The 25,431-nt window shown below is 38.3% G+C and overlaps 4 protein-coding genes across 4 annotated transcripts; 3 read left to right on the top strand and 1 right to left on the bottom strand.

Annotated features, from left to right (window-relative positions):
- Nucleotides 1-484: 484 nt before the first annotated feature.
- Nucleotides 485-9,454, top strand: LOC144654869 (palmitoyltransferase ZDHHC15B-like). The gene is made up of 10 exons (XM_078515104.1): nucleotides 485-610; nucleotides 788-814; nucleotides 972-1,066; nucleotides 1,696-1,737; nucleotides 2,965-3,031; nucleotides 3,871-3,940; nucleotides 4,670-4,823; nucleotides 5,473-5,602; nucleotides 5,945-6,074; nucleotides 7,598-9,454. The coding sequence occupies exons 1-10, from the start codon at nucleotides 499-501 to the stop codon at nucleotides 7,872-7,874; spliced, it is 1,104 nt and encodes a 367-aa protein (XP_078371230.1). The 5' UTR covers nucleotides 485-498; the 3' UTR covers nucleotides 7,875-9,454.
- Nucleotides 9,455-10,878: 1,424 nt separating this feature from the next.
- On the bottom strand, nucleotides 10,879-23,804 carry LOC144654866 (melatonin receptor type 1B-like). Its single transcript, XM_078515102.1, has 2 exons — nucleotides 21,436-23,804; nucleotides 10,879-11,015 (listed from the first exon to the last, which is right to left on the bottom strand). Exon 1 carries the CDS (start codon nucleotides 23,290-23,292, stop codon nucleotides 22,096-22,098), a length of 1,197 nt encoding a protein of 398 aa, XP_078371228.1. The 5' UTR covers nucleotides 23,293-23,804; the 3' UTR covers nucleotides 10,879-11,015; nucleotides 21,436-22,095.
- Nucleotides 12,886-13,614, top strand: LOC144653152 (uncharacterized). The gene has a single exon (XM_078513078.1). The coding sequence runs from the start codon at nucleotides 12,886-12,888 to the stop codon at nucleotides 13,612-13,614; it is 729 nt and encodes a 242-aa protein (XP_078369204.1).
- On the top strand, nucleotides 16,605-17,345 carry LOC144654257 (uncharacterized). The gene has a single exon (XM_078514341.1). It carries the CDS (start codon nucleotides 16,605-16,607, stop codon nucleotides 17,343-17,345), a length of 741 nt encoding a protein of 246 aa, XP_078370467.1.
- Nucleotides 23,805-25,431: the final 1,627 nt, after the last annotated feature.

Raw genomic sequence — 25,431 nt, 5'->3', positions numbered from 1 at the left:
TCTTTTTTCTGTCCCACACAGGCCTCACTTCTGCAATTCGTTAAGTTTTTTTTATTTCTCGGCTCATATATAAGAGTTTCGGTGACAAGAAAAAACAGAAAACAAAAAACTTGGAGATATTTGCAGGGGAAGGTACCGGGATCGATACTCGTACTCGGCCGGTCTGCTCCGACTGTCTTCTAAAAGGACGCGCTTTTTTATTATTTTTGTTCTTGTTTTTGCCGAAACTCTTATACGGGACGATTAAAAAAAACCTTAGCGAAGTGTGGGACAGAAAAAAAAGAAAAAAAAATTGGAGAACCCGAGTATCGATCTCGGTACCTCCCGCATGCTAAGCGGGCGCTCTACCATTTGAGCTAATCCCCCATTCACGTGAGACGTAGGGAATTTTTTATTATTTAAATAAATTCCAGTTAAGTTATGGATGACGTCATGGTCGATCAATATTTTGCGCGATTTTGCGCATGATCGCCGAGTACAACAAACAAGATTTCAAACATGGCTGCCATCCTAACTTGTCTCTTTAAATCTTTTCAATGGATCCCCGTCTTATTTATCAACGCAGTGATTGTGTGGTCATACTACGCTTACGTATTGATTCTTTGTTTTGGTGAGGCGATCAATTTTGTACTTATTCCATTATTTTTAGCCTTGAATCGTAGATTCCATGAGCATGAAATTGGAAATATTAGTGCATTCGATCTTTACAAAGTTAAAATTTGCTTTCTTCCGGTCTAATAGCTTTCCTTTTATCTTATTAAACCAACTTTGTTCATTTCACTTTCAGAAAGCGTGCAGTCTCCCTTCGAAAGAGGTAAATAACTGACTGTTCGTGTCTTGTCTGCATAGGATCTTAACTATGGTCAATTATGCATCGAATGTAACGTTGTGTTTCGACATATTTTTTCGTAAGTTTGCGTTTGATCGCCCTAAAATATTGACAAATCTTCATTCCTGTTGGTTTATTTCAGCTGTGTATTTGATTTTATATCACCCGTTCTTTGTCATGTTGATGATTTCGTACTGGAGGACTATATGCGCTTCGTCTGGTCTGGTTCCTTCGCAGGTTTGGCAGTTAGCTTATAAGTTACATCTGTTAGTCTTTAGAGACAGTTTTGCTTACTATTTCATTTATGAACAGATTTACAAGCATTTATTACAATCAACACACAAGCCATCAAAGGTTAAAAAATAAAAATGTTACAGATATAAAATCAGATAAAATTCCTGTTCTGTATTAAAGCAACATTTTGTAAATGTAAATAAGAACGTGACCTCTTTAGTTTTCTTGAAACTGGTTAATTAATAAATTAAACCATCTCTTAGCTATGTCTAGACACTTCTAATATGGAAAAGACGTTCCATTTTTGGTCTGATCCACTGTGCCTAAAAAGGTGGCGACTGTTACATTTTCCTATAATTCCTTGCATGTGAAAACTCTAAAAACACTTATAGAAACACACAGAAAAGCTCTAGAAACTTCAAACCCTGAATGAACAACCCCGGCATATCCAATCGAACAAAATCGAGCCAAAATTCAATTGAACCCAACTGACAACCAATTGTTCGATTGGGTTCAGTAATCAAACAAAATCAAACATCTATTTTGCTGTGAGTTTGATTATGGAACCAATTGAACACAATCAAACAATCAAACTGCCCTTTTAATGACTTAGTTCATTCTTTTTGTTGCAGTTTTTCTTGTCCAGAGCAGACAGAGAGGCATTAGATAATGGGGTATGTGACAGTTTGTTAATAAAAGCAACATGCTTAATCTTTAAAAGTAGACATGTTTGATACAAGATTTAAACTATAGTGAAATCAACATTAACATAATTCCCCCCCCCCCCCTAAAGGGTTCAATCTCATGCTGCTACCTTGACATGGTGGGATGGCTTGCGAGGCTTAATGATCCTTTTGCGCTATGCCGGTGGGAGTTATACTCCTGGCAGGTTCAACCTTGCCGGACAGGCCATTAAGAGAGGGTCCTGACCAAAACCAGCCTCCTGGCCCTCCAGGTTGGGGGTTGGGCATGAGGTTGACAACCTCAACCTCACCCTTTAAAAAAGATTTTGGCATGGGAACACCAACAAGAAATCTTCAACCTTTTGGTCACCAAGGGAACTCAGAGCCTTCACGGCCGAGAAAGACCAGCAGCAGTGAAAGCCAACAGGAAGCTGTCACTGCGAGACTGGGAGCCTTGAGCACCAAGACTCTTACAACCCTCCAAGTTTATTTTTTTCCTTAGTGGCCATTTGGCCGCCAACTACCCAAGTTTTGGTCGCCAGTGAAACACTTTAGTCACCAAATTAAGCTGATGCTTTCAATCATTCCTCTCAATTTTAGTCGCCAGGCTGGCGACCTTGGTTCAAATTTAGTTGCCAGCTCCAAAATTTTAGTCGCCATGGCGACTAAAATGGTCTTAACTTGGAGGGTTGAAAGACAAGATTAGGATTCTGGAATGTAAGAACAATGTTAAGCACTGGAAGGCTCGCACAGATCACCAAAGGGTTCAATCAATCACTGTCAGTGGTATAAAGAGAGTCCCCTGCCCTTCCACTATCAGTTTTCATCACATAATCCCTTTGAGCACAGTGAACAGGTTCCATCTATCAGTTTTAATTTTTTCCTTCCACATTGTATAGTTAAATTTGCATGTAATAAGACTGTAATTTGAGACACCAGTCAGGGCTCGAGACTAACGGTAGCCAACTAGCCAAAGACTACTAAAATTTAGGTTTTGGCTACCAGGTTTAGCATTCCTACTAGCCATTTGGCTAGTGGAAAACTCGGAAAATTCAACTGTTCTTGATAGAAATCAATATACCTGACTAGTGAAAAATTACTTTTGGCTAGTAAAATCTGACATGTCACTAGCCAGTAAACCAGTGAGTTAAAAATTTAGTCTCAAACCCTGCCAGTAAAATTGTTACCCTGACATGTTTGTATGGTATTTGTTTATAGGATCCCAAAGAAATTTTAGAAAAAGCATCAAGAAAGCTTCCAGTTTTTACACAGACTGTATCAGGAGGTAAGATATCCATTACCTTCTCTCATGGTCCAGCTGTACTGGGCTTTTTTCTTGGTGTGCACTAATCTGTATAAATTATTTTCAAAGCATCACTGTTAAAGCTCTGCACTCCTTCAACCTTGCCCTTTCAACAATGGTTTCTTCTATCATGAAATCAAATGGTACAAATGCGGATAGAATAGAATGATTTTTAATAATAAATGCATTGGAGAACTTTACTTCTGTGGGTTCCTCTTGTAAGCCAGATTTTCAAGTTTTTAAGGCCTAGTGTTTTTTACTGCATTCATTTCTAGTAGATTTACTATTGAATTGTCAGGAATGACAATTTGTCAAACAACAGATGGTGAATTATTAAATTTATGAATTTTAACTTGTTTCAAGCGAGTGTTTGTGGTGTCCCAGCTGGGTTTGTAAACCTTACTTGAAGCAGTACTTGTCAAAATATATTTTGTTCTTTGCGCCTAATAAAAATGTTCGGTATTCCAAATTATCGTATGTAGAACTAATTCCCATAAATCAGGATGCCTTCTACATAGGGTTCTCTAGTTTGTTGTGATATGAACTTGTGAGTACCCCTCTACATGTATAATATTTTAACTTGTTGGGACCCCTCTATGGAGTCCTTGACTTTTTTGTGGGCCTACCCTAAAAATTGCAGACATGTGAGTTGACTCATGTCGGACATTGTGTTTACATTGTCTATCGTTGAGTTGAGTTCGAGTCTTAGAGCTATCTTACCTTATTGTTGCCAAAACAAATTACAAGTGCATCTGCTAAATGTGCCTTGTTTGACTGTATTATATACTCTAAGTTATTGTTTAATCGTTTGTTTTTTCCAGCTGCTAGATATTGCGATATATGTCAAGCTATCAAGCCAGATAGATGCCATCACTGCTCAATGTGTAGAAAGTAAGTAGAACAAGATCGAAAAGATAAAAGACACAGTAAACAAAATGATACAGTGCAACAGTAGCAAAAGAGTAATAAATGTTCATTAGGGACGGACCATTATTTTCTTGGAGGGGGGATGAAAACTTTTCCTCAGTCTGCAAACTTTTTTTTTAGTTTATGCACCTCTGTAAACATTTTTTTTCGAAATTCTTACTATTTTTTGTTATACATATCGTGTTTGCAAACAATTTATTTTTGTCTTTCCAGGCCCTGCAAACAATTTTTTTCAATATTTTTCAACCCCCCCCCACCCCCCCTCCTGCAAAAAAATAATGGTCCATCCCTTACATGTACAACATCATTAAAACCAAACATTTTTTAAAAAGGCATTCAACTTGTACCATGTTAATTTTATACTTGTCAACCTTTCCAAGTCAAAATGCATGGCATCTTACTCCTGGGAATAACAGGAGTTCTGAAGGTGCATGTAGCCCCCACATTTCTAAGGATGTCATGATGTCGTAAGATTTTTAAATACTTGCTCATTCCACGACTGCACATTTTAATTTATATGAATCCTAAAAGCAAACAATCTTAACTTTACAATTTGACTGGGTAATTCCTTGCATTTATTTTTAAATATAAGTTTTACCTTTTTAACAAATGTTTTGTCAAATATATGTTCAATATATAATAAAATTACACATGTATTATTGACCATCATGTGTTTTCTGTAATTCATTTCAGGTGTATTTTAAAAATGGATCATCACTGTCCGTGGGTGAATAACTGTGTTGGATTCACGAACTACAAGTTCTTTCTTCTGTTCCTGTTTTATGCCATCCTGTACACACTTTATGTCACAGCAACAGTTACAAAGTATTTTATTGCATTTTGGAATGTAAGTAGAAGAAATAGGCATAACTTCTCGATCTGAATTTCAAATCTCATATCAGTTGAATATTGATAATTGGAATCATGCCTTGTGAGAGCTATTCAAATTCAGTGTCCTGGTTAAGGCTTCTGGCAAATTAAGGTGCTTGACTTTCACGGTGCTTCCCCGGCCTTGGAGCAATTTTTTTCATATTTGTATTGCCATTACAAAACAAATTATTTACAAACATGCTACAAACTTTACATACTAATATCAACAGATGTATATCGACTAATAAACAAAACAGTAACACTTATACAAGTCACATTTCACAGTCAATAATATAAGCTGATTTCAAAATGAAATCGAAATCAACTTGGAGCATAAACATAGATACCACTATAATAATAGGGAGATCAGGCTAAATTTGGAGAGGGTGTGGCAAACTCTCCTCTCCCTTCTCTTTCAGAAAGGGGGCAGTAATTGACTCCTGGTTGACTGACATTACAGAAAAACAGAACCAATATTAATCTTCCATGATGCACCACACATTGTAACCAATCCACTCATTTAATTAACAACCAACATTTTGAATTTTTAGCTAATAAATTATATTTACTTTTAGGTCATTCATTTTATTTGGGTTTTTTATACCTGTAATCATCTTCCCTTGCAGAACACCTTGGATGGTGATGGAAAATTGCACATTTTATTTTTATTTTTTGTTTCACTCATGTTCTGTATAAGTCTTTGGTCGCTATTTGGTTATCATTTATATCTCACTGCAACTAACAAGACAACTCTGGGTAAGTTTTGATAGTTCTTAAACAAACTAAAAAGTGTTCATTGTCATGTGCAATAGTTTGCTTCTTATGTCTGTTGAAGTACCATAGGGGCTCATAGTTGGAAAAGCCACTTTACATATATTTCTCTAAGAGCTGTTAATAACTAATACATGTAAATATCCAGCATTCAGGAGGGCTTATTTTCAGGAATATATATTTGCATCCAAGATTTTTTTTTTTTGAGGGGAGGGGGGTTATTCTATTCTATTTGTTTAGGGGGCAGAGGAGCTTATAATTTTCAGAATTTTGTGGTATTTTGTCAGTTTTCCCTGTTATGACTTTTTTGTGTTTCTTTTCTGACAGAGTCATTCAGAGTCCCCCATTTCTATTATGGGCCAAATAAAGAAGGCTTTAGTTTGGGGTCTGCAATCAAAAATGCAGAGCAAGTGTTAGGACTTAATAAGTGGTACTGGTTTTTACCAGTGTTTACAAGGTAAGCTTTGTTGAATTTCCATCCCTACTATGGTTCATACAGAGTCCGAAAGAGTAAAGGAAATTTTTCAGACTGCAAAGCTTTTCTGTTGTTAGTGCACAACACACAAATTACCATCATTTCTTCCCAATCCCACTAATTTTTTTCTTATTCCACTCAATTGACTTTTTTTTTTCTGGACAGATCGTTCTTGGATTATTTTTCTAACATAGGAACTGTTTTTAGTGTAGGAAATCTTGTGACAATTAAAATGTTCAAGGTTGTCTGTCTGTCTGACAATATAGGAAACCCCAAGACATATTTTGAGAAACTTTGTTTTAAAGTTCCGGCGAGTTTTTTTTTTTAATTTAAACTGCTGTAGATATTTTGCATAATAAACCACCTGCCATTATTCCATCCCATCAGGCTTTAGGGTTTTTCAAACTAACCTAGATTTCACAAAATTTAAACTTGCTGATCATGACATTCATATACATGTAGCTGCTTTAACTTTGATGAGGGTTTATTATAGAGGATCATGCAGTTTGCAATCCATCATATTTTTTCTTCCTAGATCACAAAATTTATTGCTTTTGTTTAAGACTGAAACTGCAATAATTTCTTGATCATAAACTGCCAGAGAAATAAGACTGTACCCACAAAAAAGAAACCCTGAGCCAAGTAGCCAATACTACCGGAGCTTATCCCGTTTTTGATAGCATTATGCAGCTAGAAATTTTTCTACTCCCCCTGGATGGAATGCTATTCCATCACTGGGTAATCCCCCCCCCCCCCCCCACAGCATTATTTCGCTGATACTCATTTATACACCTGGGTGGAGAGAGGCACTATGAGAGTAAAGGGTCTTTCTCAAGAACACAACACAGCAACCCTGGGCCATAACTTTAACCTGGACTGTTCGATCCAGAGTCTGGAGTGTTAACCATTAAGCCACTGCGCCTCCCAAACCGACACTCAAAATTGGCTTAAGGTCATTACCCTGAAATAGAACTGAACATAGATTTTTAACCAAACTTCGCCTACTGGTTTATTACTTTAATGAGGGAACTTAAATTTTGAAATAAAAAGGGGGGTCACCAGATTCGTTTAGGAGCGGGAAGACCTTGTGGTATTATAGGAATTATATGGCATATTATGCCAAATAATTCCTTTAAAATTCCCTTTGCGAGTACTAGCAAAGTACATGTTTTTAGCGATAATTTATTTTTCAAACACAAGAATTGATCTGTTTTCATTTTACAGAAAGAATTTGATCGCTACACCCAAAATATGAGAAAAAATTGATAGGTCACCAGACTCGTTTACAAGAAAGTCACAATTTACTTCTCTCGCGGACTAAGTCGCATAGAAAAAACCGTTATTTTGTTGATGTGCGCGCGCTAATTACGCATAAAATTCTGCGCAGTAAGGATGCACAATGCAATACAGGGCAATGAACTTAAATCGCCAAACCTCCAGAGTATAATATACCCTCTTTGATGAGACTGAACCTTGAGACTAAACTGGTTTTCCTTTTTGTGCAGTATTGGTGATGGAGTCCACTACCCACTACTGAACCAGCCTGAGGAGGACTCGTTATTAAATGAACAGAACAGATGGATGGAAGAAGGAGAGCTAGATGCACAGGACGACCAATCAAATGATGACAAACACGAATCGCCAACTGTCGCCATTGATATGTCACAAGCTGAACTGGCGCAAGAGAATGAGGTGGAGACACAGATTCCATCTGCTGTCAGAACCAGACCAGATGTACTGGCAGTGCAGGAAGATGACATTCAGGATGGGACAGCATTGTAATGCTGAAGCTAAAAATATAAGATTGTTGGTCCTTTTTGCTGCGTAAAGGGATCCTCAAGACAACAGTCGCCAGTACTTGTAAAAGTAATTCCAGTCAATGTTTTTGTCTGCCTGTGTCTTCATTTGTCTGCCTTCCATTTTCTACTATAAATGAGGTCTTTGTTATCAATCTTATCAGAATTGCTGAATTTCTATCAATAACTTAACAAAACTCTGGCATAGATTTGTTTAAGTTATATTATTGTTAAGTCAAGTTATATTATTGTACAGTACATTAGGTTTAAAGATTTGGTTTGCATGACAGTATATGCAACAGCTGAGGGCATTCAGGACATGGTGTAAATTCGCTCTCAAACCTCTGTTGCTATAGCCTTGCACACAGTCATTTTGAGGGGTGATCATTTTTTGCCCCTTAAAACGACTGCGGTGGGAGGCTTCTGTTGCTAGCCTGTATAGCATTCATTTCCTTTATCAAAGCGTGGGAGACCCACAAAGGCTTGATATGCAAAAGGATCAACTTTTTGGGTCCTTCTTGTCTGATTCTTGTTCGTTTTTTTTAAACTTGTAAAGGAAGGGACTGCTTCACAGTCGTTCTGTTGCTTGTATCTCCATTAGTCTGATAGCTCATCTCAGTGACAGTGCATTAATTTATTTGTTATTTTATACAAAAATTAATGACCCATAGATCCACAGTTTTGTGGAATAGTGGCACTGTGAGTTGTCTAAGTACCGTCAAATTTTAAAACTAAAAACATGTTGTTGTTTTTTTTTTAAAAAAAAAAAAACCTGTTTAGATCATGGGGAACTCATCAATTATTATGGTTTGATTTTGAAGAACTTGTAACTTTTATTCCATAAATTCGACAAATATTTCTCACATTTTTTTTTTCATTTTTTTACAGTTTAAGGAAACATCTGCTAATTTAGCTCTGTAAGTGGGCATGTATTGCAAAAAAACTAGAATTTTTTTGTAACCGCAGTACCTGTCAGTTGTTTAAGGGTAATGGCTGTTTAAGGTTTAGTGTTTGGTGGGGAACCCACTAAATTTTGTTAATGTTTAAAAGTAACTAAATGTTTTCTAGATACAATTTGCTTTAAATCTTAAGTTATTTTGTTAATTAAATTTCATTAAGTACGAGGAGCAATTTAGGAACTGAGCCATCGAAAGAGGAATCTCTTGTTTTGGGGCACCGTGAAAAAAATAGTTATTATTATTTGTTGTAGTAAATAATGAATAATTGTAAATTATTGGAAGTATATTTGTTACACAGAACACCAATTCTGTTCATTCACGAATTTCTATGTTCAGCATGGGACAGGTTGTGATTGAAAACAGCACTAACTTTTTACTAGACTGCTAATTTATTTAGACTTTAGAGTTTAAAGTAGTTTTCCAGTGTCAAAAGTAATTACTGACTAGAGCCAAAAAAAAACCCATAAGAAGCAAATTACTGTTCTTGATCCTAGAGCTCCTGGACTCGGGGGTCGAGAATCAGGAAAACCTTGCAACTGGCGGGAAGGGCAGGAAAGTTGAACGCGGCAGTCATTCAGTGCATCTGATTGGCTGAGGAGACCACATCTTTGCTCTGATTGGTCAATGCACGTCGCACGAAATTCTTTAACCAATTTAAAAACGTGACAAATGCAAAACCAAAGCAAGGAATAATTTCGTAGTCTTTTTATGTATAGATCCTTTATTTTCTATTAATTAATTTTTTGTAAGTTAAATTAATCATGTTGATATTTCTGTAGCTATAACGATAAAGTAATTTTCCTTGTAAATTTTATAAAGAATAACAATGCTTTATGTTCTATTTCTCTTGATTAATCGAGTTTTTGTTTTGAGACTTTTATAATGTATAAAGGATTAATCTTATTAGGGTAATTCACAGGAATTAAAGATGGGGGAATCTCAACACTAAGGTATGAAAGTTCAGTGTGACTCATTTTAAATCTAAAGCGAAAGGGGATTTAAATAAACCTTGTTTCGCCCTGGCAGAATGTAAAATGTAAATGTGTGTTTATAGTGGTCATGCACTTAGCTTCGAGATAGCTAGTTTCCATGCATACCACTGAAACAGAAGAAACAAAAATTTTAAATGAACGTAACCTGATTAAGAATCCCAACTGGTAGGAGGCAGACCAGTTGGCTTTATACAAAGCGTGACCGAGGATTTGAACTCGGGTGCGACCTAGAACAAATCCAGCTAGTGGCAGGGTGGGGGATCTTAGGGACCGTTCATTTTTTACGGGGTGGGGGGGGGGGCTGGTGGGATTTGACAGACAGTCACTGTTATATATAATGGCCCCCCCTTCTTCATCGGAAATTTTTTCCTGGCCCCCCCTCAAAATCCAATTTTCTTTTCTATGACCCCCCCCCAAAAAAAAAATAAATAAATAAATAAAATAAACAATACTCAAGTGAAATTAACATTTATCAAGCGTTATCTCTAAAGAATGTAATAGTTGTTCAGTCATAATAACAGGTAAACTACATTACTCCATAAAGCTGACACTGCCTTGACTGTTTATTGTGGATGCTGTTTGAAAGTATGTTTTGACTGCATTTGTAATTTAATATGCTGTCGTATTGAGTTAATATCAAAGTAGGGTTACATAACAAAGTAGGGGGGTCCGGGGGCATGCTCCTCCGGGAAAATTTGAATTTTCAGAACCACAGGAATGTTATTTTGGGCATTCTGGCAAGACTTTTAACTATTACAGAAGCCCTTATTACAGCACTTAAAAGTATAATTATTTTCAGTGACCCCCCCTTACTGACCATATTTTTTTGCCTGACCCCCCCTTTGAAGCCATATTTTTTCGCATGGCCCCCCCTTAAATCCCACCAGCCCCCCCCCCCCCCCCCCTTCCTCATAAAAAATGAACGGTCCCTTAAACCCGGAACCTCCGGACTTCAACACCGGCTCCCTAAACCACTCAGCCACGCTACACGTCTCCTGGGAATGATGCCCCTATCCCGAACACGACTGTGAGCCATCACTATCACTCGTCCCACGTGTGTACCTCTTTGGATACCCGGTTATGAGGGGTCCTTAAAAGCTTGTCGATTTCGTTGAAAACGACGCACAAGCGGAAAACAAGAACTACAATGAACCTTGATACAAAAATTTCATCATGCTTGAAACCTTACAACACAACAGATCGTTGATCTAAATGGAAAGCCCAATGGAGGACAAGTACATTTCAGAACTCTCTCCAAGCATCCTTGGAAAAAGTCCGCTTAATACATTATACGACCAGCTTGGCTGTTCAAAAGAAGTACAAAGCGACAAAGAGGAAGATACGTACGAGATCCCCAGCTTCCAACCTCCAAAAGAGGACACCAAACCCAGTAGTGGGTACAAGAAAGCACCAAAGAAAGCAGAGAAACGGAAGGCCACTGAAGCACTCCCTACCACAGAAGCTAAAATACAAAAGACGGAAATTTCCATCAGGAAATTAACCGAACATTTAGAAAAAAAGACTTGTCCGAAGACATTAAGATATTCTGCACGGGCCAATATTCCGGCAGACGAAGACTTTAAGAAAGATATTAGGACAGTCAAAGAGAAAGCAGAGCAAGGATTTATCCGCGCTCTAACAAGGTTTCACTACCGCCGTCTAGAAAAACAAAAAATTAAGCTTAACAAAGACAAAGCTAAGGCTCGCCGTTTAAGTGAAAGCGGTTCAAAATGTAACAAATCCAGAGCTACTCCGCCAACGGCGGTCGGCCGCAGTGTTAAACTTAAAAAGCTTGAGGAACTCAAAGCTAAAGTAGATCAAATGGAGTTAGAATTGAACACAGACAATAAAGATTGTGAAAAGTACTCACATATGTCTGGTAAATGTGTCAAAACCACCAAGGGTGGGGAGGAAAACCAAAATAAAGGGTTAAATACCTACACGAAAACCCAAAGGGACACGAAAAAGCGAAAAGAACGCAGAAACAAACCAACAAACTCAGCCTCACATCAAACAAATAAGGAGGAAAAATACATCAAAAACCTCTCAAATAAAAACCTCACTTATTTCCAAACTAGAGTTATCTCCAGGGGATTGAAATTTATACCGGCGAACAAACCAAACACAAACAAGATCCGGCGGCAATTACTGCAGGATTTTCGACATTTTGAAAGACGAATGCGTCTTAAATATATGTTTCACAGTAAACGCAAAGAAGTTCACCCTTTCCATGTCAAATCTAACTGGAACCCACCAGTTCAAAAATCAGGAGAGCTTTTTAGAAGAAGTGAAAATGGATCTGGCTGAGATAAAAATAACTAAGCCTAAACAGAACTTGTCACGCAATGAACGCAAAGCATTAAATGAATTAAAACAATTCAAAGAAATTAACCTCAAGAAAGCGGACAAGGGAAATACCACCGTTGTCATGAACACAATACACAAGATTCAAGAGGGTCAAACCCAAATCAACGATCAAAACAATTACAGGCCTCTTGACAACCCCATGGTTAAAGAGACACACAGCAAGGTGTCACGTTTAATTACAAACCTTCACCATGGCAATCACATTGATAACATGACAGAGAAATGGCTATCACAAACACCAAATCCACCTAGAATACCAGAATTCTATACTCTTACAAAGATTCACAAGCCAACCATGACTGGGAGACCAATAATCTCCGGTTGTGATGGGCCCACAGAAAGAATATCATCTTTTGTTGATACACTGCTACAACCTATATCGAAATCACAGGAGTCGTATCTTAAGGACACCACTGATTTCATAAATTTTCTTGAGAAAACCAGCGTAAATAAAGAAACATTCCTTGTTTCGATGGATGTAACCAGCTTGTATACAAATATACCACAGGAAGAGGGTATCGAAACAGTATGCGAAGCATACGACACCTTTCACAATAATAGCCCTCCAATACCCACATACTACCTCAGAGAAATGCTTAGTCTCATACTTAAAGAAAATTCCTTCCATTTTAATGGAAAGAACTATCTTCAAATACACGGCACTGCGATGGGCACGAAAATGGCTGTCGCCTTTGCCAATATATTCATGGCTAAAATTGAGACACAAATCCTAAGCAATACTGTCAAAAAACCTACAGTTTGGAAACGGTACATTGACGATGTATTTTCACTGTGGGACGCCAGCAAAACAAAGATCGAAAGATTCATTGATCAAGCTAATTCACATCATCCTACAATTAAATTCACAGCTGAAATCTCAAACACAAAAACTACATTTCTGGATACAGTCATATACAAAGGCGAAAGATTCAGGGAACAATCAATCCTTGACATAAAAACACATTTTAAACCTACAGAAACCTTCCAGTACACCCACTACACCTCTTGTCACCCGCCAAGTGTGAAAAAAGGATTCATAAAGGGCGAAGCTCTTAGACTCCTAAGAACAAATTCTTCAGAAACCACTTTTGAAGAGAACATTTTAAATTTCAGAGCACGCTTGGTCGCAAGGGGCTACCCACGAAATCTGATAGATAAAAACCTATCAGAAATTAACTTCACAGAAAGGAAGTCAGCACTTAAACAAAACAAAAAAGATACGAAAGAAATTTTGCCTTTTGTCACACAATATGAACCAGCAGTGCCAAACATCAAACAAATTTTAATGAAAAAATGGCACATCATAGAGGAACAACCACTACTCAAACAAATCTTCAAAGATCCACCCATCATCTCCTTCAAGAAAAGGAAATCTTTAAAGGATATGCTCGTTAGAGCAAAAATATAAAGGTTCTCAAATGTTTCACACCGGTAGAGATTGTGCGGCCTGTCACGCCTTGCTACCTCCTACTGATTATGTCTTCCAGACAGAGCCCTATTCTACCAGTGAAACCACTTAATTAACACAGTCAAAATGTTGTACTGTACAACACTTCTACGCCTAAATACACGCAAACTATAATACACATTTCTTCCATTTTTGGAAGAAAGCACCTTAAGAACGCGTTTAACAGAAATATGCCTGTGCATTTTAACAGGATGCCATTTTACACGTAGAATTTTTTAATTATAACCTTTTACAAAACACAACACAAGCTTTGAAACCAAACGGATCGAACCACAGGCGGCCCAAGCTCACAATTAGAGGAGTTAAAATATTTAACATAATTCTCTTTTGTAACCGTATGCGAAACGTGACTCTCGACCGGCAGCATATGGAGGTGTTGTGTTACAACGGTTCTCATTTATAAAGGTTTGTATGGGAGAATACGCTTTCGAATTTATAGCTAAATATAATGAGATTTTGACAATAAAATCAACTTACCTCAATGTCCTGTCGTTATGTCTGTTGTTATCTTGGTTCTCAGGCCGATCCGAGGCGTTTTAAGCGAGTTATGCAATTTTTGGTTTCTTAGCAGTGGAAACCAAAAATTGCATAACTCGCTTAAAACGCCTCGGATCGGCCTGAGAACCAAGATAACAACAGACATAACGACAGGACATTGAGGTAAGTTGATTTTATTGTCAAAATCTCATTATATTTAGCTATAAATTCGAAAGCGTATTCTCCCATACAAACCTTTATAAATGAGAACCGTTGTAACACAACACCTCCATATGCTTCCGGTCGAGAGTCACGTTTCGCATACGGTTACAAAAGAGAATTATGTTAAATATTTTAACTCCTCTAATTGTGAGCTTGGGCCGCCTGTGATCGAACCTACAGCAACCTGATTGGACTGGCAAGGACCAATCAGAACGCACCATTTTCGATCCTTCTACCGGTCATAGGTGGATATAAAAACTCATACTTGTCCAAAAAACTACGGAACGGTACAGAGCTAACACCTCTACCATTCCACAAATAGCAACTGACGAGGATCGTAAGATCCGAAACCTAGGTCTTGCTTGAAACCTTACAACACAACAGATCGTTGATCTAAATGGAAAGCCCAATGGAGGACAAGTACATTTCAGAACTCTCTCCAAGCATCCTTGGAAAAAGTCCGCTTAATACATTATACGACCAGCTTGGCTGTTCAAAAGAAGTACAAAGCGACAAAGAGGAAGATACGTACGAGATCCCCAGCTTCCAACCTCCAAAAGAGGACACCAAACCCAGTAGTGGGTACAAGAAAGCACCAAAGAAAGCAGAGAAACGGAAGGCCACTGAAGCACTCCCTACCACAGAAGCTAAAATACAAAAGACGGAAATTTCCATCAGGAAATTAACCGAACATTTAGAAAAAAAGACTTGTCCGAAGACATTAAGATATTCTGCACGGGCCAATATTCCGGCAGACGAAGACTTTAAGAAAGATATTAGGACAGTCAAAGAGAAAGCAGAGCAAGGATTTATCCGCGCTCTAACAAGGTTTCACTACCGCCGTCTAGAAAAACAAAAAATTAAGCTTAACAAAGACAAAGCTAAGGCTCGCCGTTTAAGTGAAAGCGGTTCAAAATGTAACAAATCCAGAGCTACTCCGCCAACGGCGGTCGGCCGCAGTGTTAAACTTAAAAAGCTTGAGGAACTCAAAGCTAAAGTAGATCAAATGGAGTTAGAATTGAACACAGACAATAAAGATTGTGAAAAGTACTCACATATGTCTGGTAAATGTGTCAAAACCACCAAGGGTGGGGAGGAAAACCAAAATAAAGGGTTAAATACCTACACGAAAACCCAAAGGGACACGAAAAAGCGAAAAGAACGCAGAAACAAACCAACAAACTCAGCCTCACATCAAACAAATAAGGAGGAAAAATACATCAAAAACCTCTCAAATAAAAACCTCACTTATTTCCAAACTAGAGTTATCTCCAGGGGATTGAAATTTATACCGGCGAACAAACCAAACACAAACAAGATCCGGCGGCAATTACTGCAGGATTTTCGACATTTTGAAAGACGAATGCGTCTTAAATATATGTTTCACAGTAAACGCAAAGAAGTTCACCCTTTCCATGTCAAATCTAACTGGAACCCACCAGTTCAAAAATCAGGAGAGCTTTTTAGAAGAAGTGAAAATGGATCTGGCTGAGATAAAAATAACTAAGCCTAAACAGAACTTGTCACGCAATGAACGCAAAGCATTAAATGAATTAAAACAATTCAAAGAAATTAACCTCAAGAAAGCGGACAAGGGAAATACCACCGTTGTCATGAACACAATACACAAGATTCAAGAGGGTCAAACCCAAATCAACGATCAAAACAATTACAGGCCTCTTGACAACCCTATGGTTAAAGAGACACACAGCAAGGTGTCACGTTTAATTACAAACCTTCACCATGGCAATCACATTGATAACATGACAGAGAAATGGCTATCACAAACACCAAATCCACCTAGAATACCAGAATTCTATACTCTTACAAAGATTCACAAGCCAACCATGACTGGGAGACCAATAATCTCCGGTTGTGATGGGCCCACAGAAAGAATATCATCTTTTGTTGATACACTGCTACAACCTATATCGAAATCACAGGAGTCGTATCTTAAGGACACCACTGATTTCATAAATTTTCTTGAGAAAACCAGCGTAAATAAAGAAACATTCCTTGTTTCGATGGATGTAACCAGCTTGTATACAAATATACCACAGGAAGAGGGTATCGAAACAGTATGCGAAGCATACGACACCTTTCACAATAATAGCCCTCCAATACCCACATACTACCTCAGAGAAATGCTTAGTCTCATACTTAAAGAAAATTCCTTCCATTTTAATGGAAAGAACTATCTTCAAATACACGGCACTGCGATGGGCACGAAAATGGCTGTCGCCTTTGCCAATATATTCATGGCTAAAATTGAGACACAAATCCTAAGCAATACTGTCAAAAAACCTACAGTTTGGAAACGGTACATTGACGATGTATTTTCACTGTGGGACGCCAGCAAAACAAAGATCGAAAGATGCATTGATCAAGCTAATTCACATCATCCTACAATTAAATTCACAGCTGAAATCTCAAACACAAAAACTACATTTCTGGATACAGTCATATACAAAGGCGAAAGATTCAGGGAACAATCAATCCTAGTTCTAATCCTTGACATAAAAACACATTTTAAACCTACAGAAACCTTCCAGTACACCCACTACACCTCTTGTCACCCGCCAAGTGTGAAAAAAGGATTCATAAAGGGCGAAGCTCTTAGACTCCTAAGAACAAATTCTTCAGAAACCACTTTTGAAGAGAACATTTTAAATTTCAGAGCACGCTTGGTCGCAAGGGGCTACCCACGAAATCTGATAGATAAAAACCTATCAGAAATTAACTTCACAGAAAGGAAGTCAGCACTTAAACAAAACAAAAAAGATACGAAAGAAATTTTGCCTTTTGTCACACAATATGAACCAGCAGTGCCAAACATCAAACAAATTTTAATGAAAAAATGGCACATCATAGAGGAACAACCACTACTCAAACAAATCTTCAAAGATCCACCCATCATCTCCTTCAAGAAAAGGAAATCTTTAAAGGATATGCTCGTTAGAGCAAAAATATAAAGGTTCTCAAATGTTTCACACCGGTAGAGATTGTGCGGCCTGTCACGCCTTGCTACCTCCTACTTTCGAAAAAAAATATAACTAGGTAAGGGTGATAGGCACTTTAAATTAAAAGGTAACATTCCGAGATAGGTTTCAGTCTTTTTTTCGAAGAGGTCGAATTGCCTAATTTTTTTATGCTTGTCGTCATAATTGCAGAATACCGCTCATGTGAGCAGTGCTTACATTGGTTTCTGTGATTCATGCATACTCCGACGAGAGACACAATAATTGCAGTTTGTCCAATTTATTGCATTTTGAAGCATTTTCAGCCAAATGATTAGTTCATTTCCGTTTTCTGAAGATCCTCATGTCGGGACTGTTAAAATCAATTGGCCTAATTATTCTGCCTTATTATTTTATTATGGCCGCTTGTTTTACGAGTTTTCTAAAACATCAGCAACAAAGATGAGAAGAACTTTCGGACGCGTTTCGATGCGATAATTATTTTGTGCTTGTCGCCATGGTTGCAGACTACCGCTCATGTGAGCAGTGCTTGCATTGGTGTTTGTGACTCATACTCCGATGAGAAACAAAATAATTATGGCCGTTAGTTTCAAGAGTTTTCTTAAACATCAACAACAAGATGAAAAGAACTTTCGGACTCGGTTCGATGCGATAATTATTTTGTGCTTGTCGCCATGGTTGCCGACTACCGCTCATGTGAGCAGTGCTTGCATTGGTGTTTGTGACTCATACTCCGATGAGAAACAAAATAATTATGGCCGTTAGTTTCAAGAGTTTTCTTAAACATCAACAACAAGATGAGAAGAACTTTCGGACTCGGTTCGATGCGATAATTATTTTGTGCTTGTCGCCATGGTTGCCGACTACCGCTCATGTGAGCAGTGCTTGCATTGGTGTTTGTGACTCATACTCCGATGAGAAACAAAATAATTATGGTCGTTAGTTTCAAGAGTTTTCTTAAACATCAACAACAAGATGAGAAGAACTTTCGGACTCGGTTCGATGCGATAATTATTTTGTGCTTGTCGCCATGGTTGCCGACTACCGCTCATGTGAGCAGTGCTTGCATTGATGTTTGTGACTCATACTCCGATGAGAAACAAAATAATTATGGCCGTTAGTTTTAAGAGTTTTCTAAAACATCAACAACAAAGATGAGAAGAACTTTCGGACTCGTTTCGATGCGATAATTATTTTGTGCTTGTCGCCATGGTTGCAGACTACCGCTCATGTGAGCAGTGCTTGCATTGGTGTTTGTGACTCATACTCCGATGAGAAACAAAATAATTATGGCCGCTTGTTTTAAGAGATTTCTAAAACAGAAACAACAAGATGAGAAGAACTTTCGGACTCGTTTCGATGCGATAATTATTTTGTGCTTGTCGCCATGGTTGCCGACTACCGCTCATGTGAGCAGTGCTTGCATTGGTGTTTGTGACTCATACTCCGATGAGAAACAAAATAATTATGGCCGTTAGTTTCAAGAGTTTTCTTAAACATCAACAACAAGATGAAAAGAACTTTCGGACTCGGTTCGATGCGATAATTATTTTGTGCTTGTCGCCATGGTTGCCGACTACCGCTCATGTGAGCAGTGCTTGCATTGGTGTTTGTGACTCATACTCCGATGAGAAACAAAATAATTATGGCCGTTAGTTTCAAGAGTTTTCTTAAACATCAACAACAAGATGAGAAGAACTTTCGGACTCGGTTCGATGCGATAATTATTTTGTGCTTGTCGCCATGGTTGCCGACTACCGCTCATGTGAGCAGTGCTTGCATTGGTGTTTGTGACTCATACTCCGATGAGAAACAAAATAATTATGGTCGTTAGTTTCAAGAGTTTTCTTAAACATCAACAACAAGATGAGAAGAACTTTCGGACTCGGTTCGATGCGATAATTATTTTGTGCTTGTCGCCATGGTTGTTGACTACCGCTCATGTGAGCAGTGCTTGCATTGATGTTTGTGACTCATACTCCGATGAGAAACAAAATAATTATGGCCGTTAGTTTTAAGAGTTTTCTAAAACATCAACAACAAAGATGAGAAGAACTTTCGGACTCGTTTCGATGCGATAATTATTTTGTGCTTGTCGCCATGGTTGCAGACTACCGCTCATGTGAGCAGTGCTTGCATTGGTGTTTGTGACTCATACTCCGATGAGAAACAAAATAATTATGGCCGCTTGTTTTAAGAGATTTCTAAAACAGAAACAACAAGATGAGAAGAACTTTCGGACTCGTTTCGATGCGATAATTATTTTGTGCTTGTCGCCATGGTTGCCGACTACCGCTCATGTGAGCAGTGCTTGCATTGGTGTTTGTGACTCATACTCCGATGAGAAACAAAATAATTATGGTCGTTAGTTTTAAGAGTTTTCTTAAACATCAACAACAAGATGAAAAGAACTTTCGGACTCGTTTCGATGCGATAATTATTTTGTGCTTGTCGCCATGGTTGCCGACTACCGCTCATGTGAGCAGTGCTTGCATTGGTGTTTGTGACTCATACTCCGATGAGAAGCAAAATAATTATGGTCGTTAGTTTTAAGAGTTTTCTTAAACATCAACAACAAGATGAAAAGAACTTTCGGACTCGTTTCGATGCGATAATTATTTTGTGCTTGTCGCCATGGTTGCCGACTACCGCTCATGTGAGCAGTGCTTGCATTGGTGTTTGTGACTCATACTCCGATGAGAAACAACATAATTATGGCCTTTAGTTTCAAAATTTTCTTCAACATCAACAACAAGATGAAAAGAACTTTCGGACTCGGTTCGATGGGATAATTATTTTGTGCTTGTCGCCATGGTTGCCGACTACCGCTCATGTGAGCAGTGCTTGCATTGGTGTTTGTGACTCATACTCCGATGAGAAACAAAATAATTATGGCAGTTAGTTTTAAGAGTTTTCTTAAACATCAACAACAAGATGAAAAGAACTTTCGGACTCGTTTCGACGCGATAATTATTTTGTGCTTGTCGCCATGGTTGCCGACTACCGCTCATGTGAGCAGTGCTTGCATTGGTGTTTGTGACTCATACTCCGATGAGAAACAAAATAATTATGGCAGTTAGTTTTAAGAGTTTTCTAAACATCAACAACAAAAATGAGTATCATTCTCGGATTCGTTTCGCCATAATAAAAGTATCATACATTCAAAAGTGAAGTAAAACAAACTATTCAATTATTGTGTCCTTGTCGCCATCGGCTCCGTTCATCCTACAGACTGTGCCTTGCTGGCATTTTTTAGCATCTAACTGTGCCGTTCATCAAAAAGACTGTGCTTCGCCAACTCGTACTTGAAACATCTAAACGTGCTATACATGCAAAAGATTCTGGAAGAAGAATAATCTCACTCTGCGATGTTGGCCTTTGAGTCATCTTCGTGTGCCGTTCACAGAATAGACTCTGCGTTACTGGCAGTGAAATCATCTTTATATCCCATCCATCAAATATAATTAATGGTTAAATTATGTCTTTTATATTGATCATATAATAGCATTTTCATCTGAAAAGATAATGATAATTTAGTTTAGTTTAGAATTCTACCTGCTTAGCGGACATTTTGTTCTATAAAAAAATCGATTAAAGCGTTTGTGCTGAAATGGTTCAAGCTGTATTTACGTTCACTGATTTATCGATGGGTTCATCAGTTTTAATCTCGAGGTAAGTGACAAGTCCATTTTTAGTTAAAAAGTAATTAGTTTCATTAAGTAATTTTCCGGAATTGTCTGTTTAAGGACACAAACCATTTTTTTTCGGCGTAAAACTACTTGCTGGCAAAAGAGGAAGAAAATCAACATACCTTGCAGAAAAAGGTGAATAAACGTTCCTGGCTGGGAAACCAGGACAAAAAATGACAAAAATTGCTGGCAAAAAAGGGTCAACAAATGTTCCTGGCTGGGAAAAAGTCAGAACATTTTGGATGCTGGCTGGCGAAAACGGCTATTAAAATAATTGCTAGCTGGCTCTGAAGAGCGGATATTTTTTTCCCACGGTAGTTAAAAATTAACTGAAAATGCCTTTGCGCATGCCCATTTATCATCTAGGCCACTAATGAATGGATTTTGATAATAACCTTCGTTGGGTACTTCTGAATAAGTACTTTAGGAACGAATGATTAGTTTTCCCCGCAACAGTTGCCTTGTTACCATGACGCCATAAGCATACGTGTTGTTGCTTAGTAACAATTTTCCCCTCTTGCCTTTCATGGAGTTCGTTCAGTGACGTCACTGAAAAGCATGCCGTCGCTCGCCTCAGTTTTTGCGCTTCTCGATCTGGCATTGAACACGAGAGAATGCCAAGGAAACTGAAACATTTTTTGCCCCAATTTCTCGATACAGTCCAGACGTTCTTGACTACCGGTATCACTGAAACTGTAAAAGAACGCTCGGGGCGTTCAGATTTCTTCGCTTAACCTCTACATTAAGGATTAACAATTTGTTCCTGTTGTCTCAACAAGTCTTTTCTTTGCCGGTTCTTCGCATTAATTGAAATGTTACCCCGTCTTTCTCGTTAATTTCCTTTTTTGGGAAGTAATTTTTCCTTCAATTCATGTTAATTTATGTCGCGTTAATTTCCTATATGCGCCTTATTACAATGGTTGACTTTTTTCTACATATATACACAAATTGCAAAAGTTTCAATTGTATATGACGACTTTTGCTTTGGTCAGTTGCTCCAATCCATATTATTGAAGATCACAAACACACCCCTGTCCTTATCTTTTCTGTCTGTATTACAGAGAATGAGTTGACTGGTACTTAATGCTGAATATATCTCGCTTGCTTGCCCAACTGTTCGCTCGGTATTGCCGTGACCTCTCGCTTTGGGCAGCATTGCTCTGTACAGATTTTCTTTCGTCGATTTCAAACGACACACCGACTTTGTTTCTGGTCAAACTATGCAGATTGTTCTTCGCTCCGTCACCGTTATAACTTCCAGTACCACTAGCGCTCTGTGAATTCCACATCTTCAAGGGCGACAAGATTCTCAGGTACTCTGCTCGGAAGGAACGATTCATGATGCCGTATATGACGGGGTTGATGGAAGTGCTGGCAAATCCAAAACAAGTGTAACTCACGTACACTTGTCTCTTGAGCTTCCAGTCTGCGTTGATAAAGTCGATCATATCGATTACCATAACAGGCGTCCAGCAAGTTAGAAAACCAATAACAACAGCTAGGAGAACATAGGTAACGTTTACTTCGTCTACTGAAAGTGTGCTGTTGGTCGATAAATTTGACTGGGTTCTTGCGCGAAGTCGAGGTCGAAAGTTGAGGTTATGTTTGCGCACTGCAATGAATACTCTTGTGTAGCAAGTTATGATGATAATAAGAGGAATAGCCACATAAACGAGAACCAAATAAGCTCCATAACCTTGATATAGGCTTTCAGCGTTGTGCGCACAGAAAACTTTTCCGGTGTGAAAGAAAAACTCGTGCCCGGCAAGTACGTAAGGAAGAGGCGCAAAGAAAGCCACGATCCACAGAATCGCGATTGTTATTTTTGTTGTCTTCATGTTGAATAGTTTCTGATACTGCGCGCGCGAACGAACCACTCGGAAATATCTGTTTACAGCGGTGACGGCTAAAGTTTGTAACGACACGGCGCACATGAGAAGAATCCAGAATCCTTGAAGCTGGCAGATAAAGTTGTTAAACGGCCATTTTCCAACGATCAGGGAAGCCACTGAAAATGAAATTCCCAGCAAAGACATTAGAAAGTCGGAAACAGCCAAAGTTATAATGTACATGTTGGGAACAGTTCTGCGGAGATTCGGGTTTTTAATGACCGCGATTCCAAGCAGAAGGTTGCCGGCGAAAGAAGCGAAGTTGATCAGCAGCATAAAGAAGGATTCTGTGATCTGAATTGCAGTTGATCGGCTTTTTAACTGCTGGGCAAAGACTTGAATTGTGCTCAATGTAGCATTCATGGTGACGCGCGCTCTAGCTCTGTTATGAAATCCTGAAAAATGTTCTCAGACGCCGCACCCAACTTTGTTGACACCACAACTGAGGCGTTTTATAGAAAGTGAATTGTTCCCCCGCTTTTATGAGACTGAAATAAGCGCTGACCAAGTCCTTATTAATAAAAACAACTTGACCACTTTCGCCTACGCAGAACTACTGCCAGTTATATTAAAACCGAAAGAGATGCCGCACTTTTACGTCAGTCTAACCACTCCTTGTTGTTTCCAATGAACGACATCATGGTTTCGATTTCCATGCATTACATCTTCGCCGCTCGTTAAACTTCCTTCTTGTAAAGGCCTTTACTTTTTATGGAAAAATCTATCTGTTCAGTGTGTCAAAATATGCATTTGAAACCGTTTCTATCTTGATTTTCCACCCTTCCATTCAAAAGATACAAATCCTCTAAACGAAAAGCCGTCAGATGGCGAGGGTCGAACTTACAAGCGGATGTAATTGCCCAGTAGTAATTTCCCTACTTGTGTCAACACAGCCCACAATGTTTGTCTAAGTGGTTTTCTCTGCGAATATAAAACTGGAGTATATTTTACTTTCTAATGCGATAATTAAGCTAAAAGCTAAACGGAAGAAGATCCCCCCCAAAAAAAAAAACAACTAACACTCCAATTTGCTTTACAGTCGTTGTTTTGCTAGACGAATTACGACAGAAGTTGAAGTCTTGTTTTAGCCTGTTTTGTCAACGAATGAAAAATTTGTTTTAACGCCGGAAAATGTTTCGACAATTGAGCAAATTAAAGCAGTTGTTTGAGAGGTAATGACATCTATTTCCGAGCGTCAAGCCGATAGAGAAACGATTTAAACCGATTGAGCAATTCATTAGAAGACTTCATGATGCTTTTTCTCTTCATTTTAATACATTGTTTTTTTATATAAAGTTCTGTCCTAATAGAGGAAGACAAACGTCTCAACATTTGTCATAATTTTCGAACTCTACTTTCGCTTTCAGAAGTAAATGTTCAAAATATACGGTCCATTTTCTTAATGGTAAATGTGCGTGTTACAAATGAGACTGAACTGTCAACATGTCAGGCACTTGTCACCAAAACTCGGGCGGGCAAGACAAATTCATGTCCCTGACGCACTGACAGATTCGTGTAAGCGTGTACAAGTTCTTTTCATTTTTTTTAACACTGATCATGGTAGGGAATAAAAGTGAAAACACGACATCCGTATTGCAAAACGATGACTGCTTTTTAATATGCGCTGTTCCCTTACCCATTGCAACCAGCTGGTCGATCCGTAATTGCAAAAATTTTACTCTAAAGGTTGTTTAATAAGTTCAGAACTATGTTTTTACATACGGTAACCTACACACTGAAAAACAGACCTTTTGCAAAGCGGCTGTGGCCTTTTCGTATTGAAATTCAGATTTGATACCCGATAAATGTTATTTTTCGCTTGCTTAGCAGGTTTTGACATGTAGCGATGAACTGATTTTGTAAAATTACGGTCAAGCTTCGCGGGTGCGTTAATTCCATAAAACCGTCCACAAGAAGGGGAAAGTGCCTAAACCTACATATCACTTTAAAAAATTAGGAGAAAATGCTTTGAAATGGCGAATAGAGCCTTTACGTTAAGTGTAAATGGTTTAAAGTGCTATCAGCTTTCGGTGTTAGCGTGCAAGCAATGTTGTGAGCATTGCTTCTCGTTTGACAGAGAACTCGAAAATAAATTAACGAACCATCTTCATTAGTGTCAAACCGGCAATTTCTCTAACACACGGACATTGAGTGACAGACTGAATTTTGTCAATGTATAACGTCGGATGTCTTGAACCATGTAATGGAACCGTACATATCACTCGAGCTACTCGAGTGAAAAAAAATACTAGAATTACTTATATATCAGCCAAGACATAACATAGGATAACGTATTAAAGGTTACCAGGCTTTCTTTAGCATAATTGTCAAGTTTTCATCCGCTGCTCGTCCGCTAGAAATCTCGATAACACCGTCCTTGTAGATATCTACAATACAACTTTACATGAGGTACTTGCAAATTCGGCGTGAAAATCCAGTGGCAATGACTCTAGAGCAAACAGGACAACTTAAGAAACAATGAAGTGAAAATAAGTACATTTT

The sequence above is a fragment of the Oculina patagonica genome, chromosome 5, assembly GCF_052425735.1.
Source record: "Oculina patagonica isolate OP01 chromosome 5, crgOcupat, whole genome shotgun sequence".
In the NCBI taxonomy this organism is placed as follows: Eukaryota; Metazoa; Cnidaria; class Anthozoa; order Scleractinia; family Oculinidae; genus Oculina; species Oculina patagonica.
Note: the sequence above shows the minus strand (reverse complement) of the source record. Positions and strands in the feature narration are given on the sequence as shown.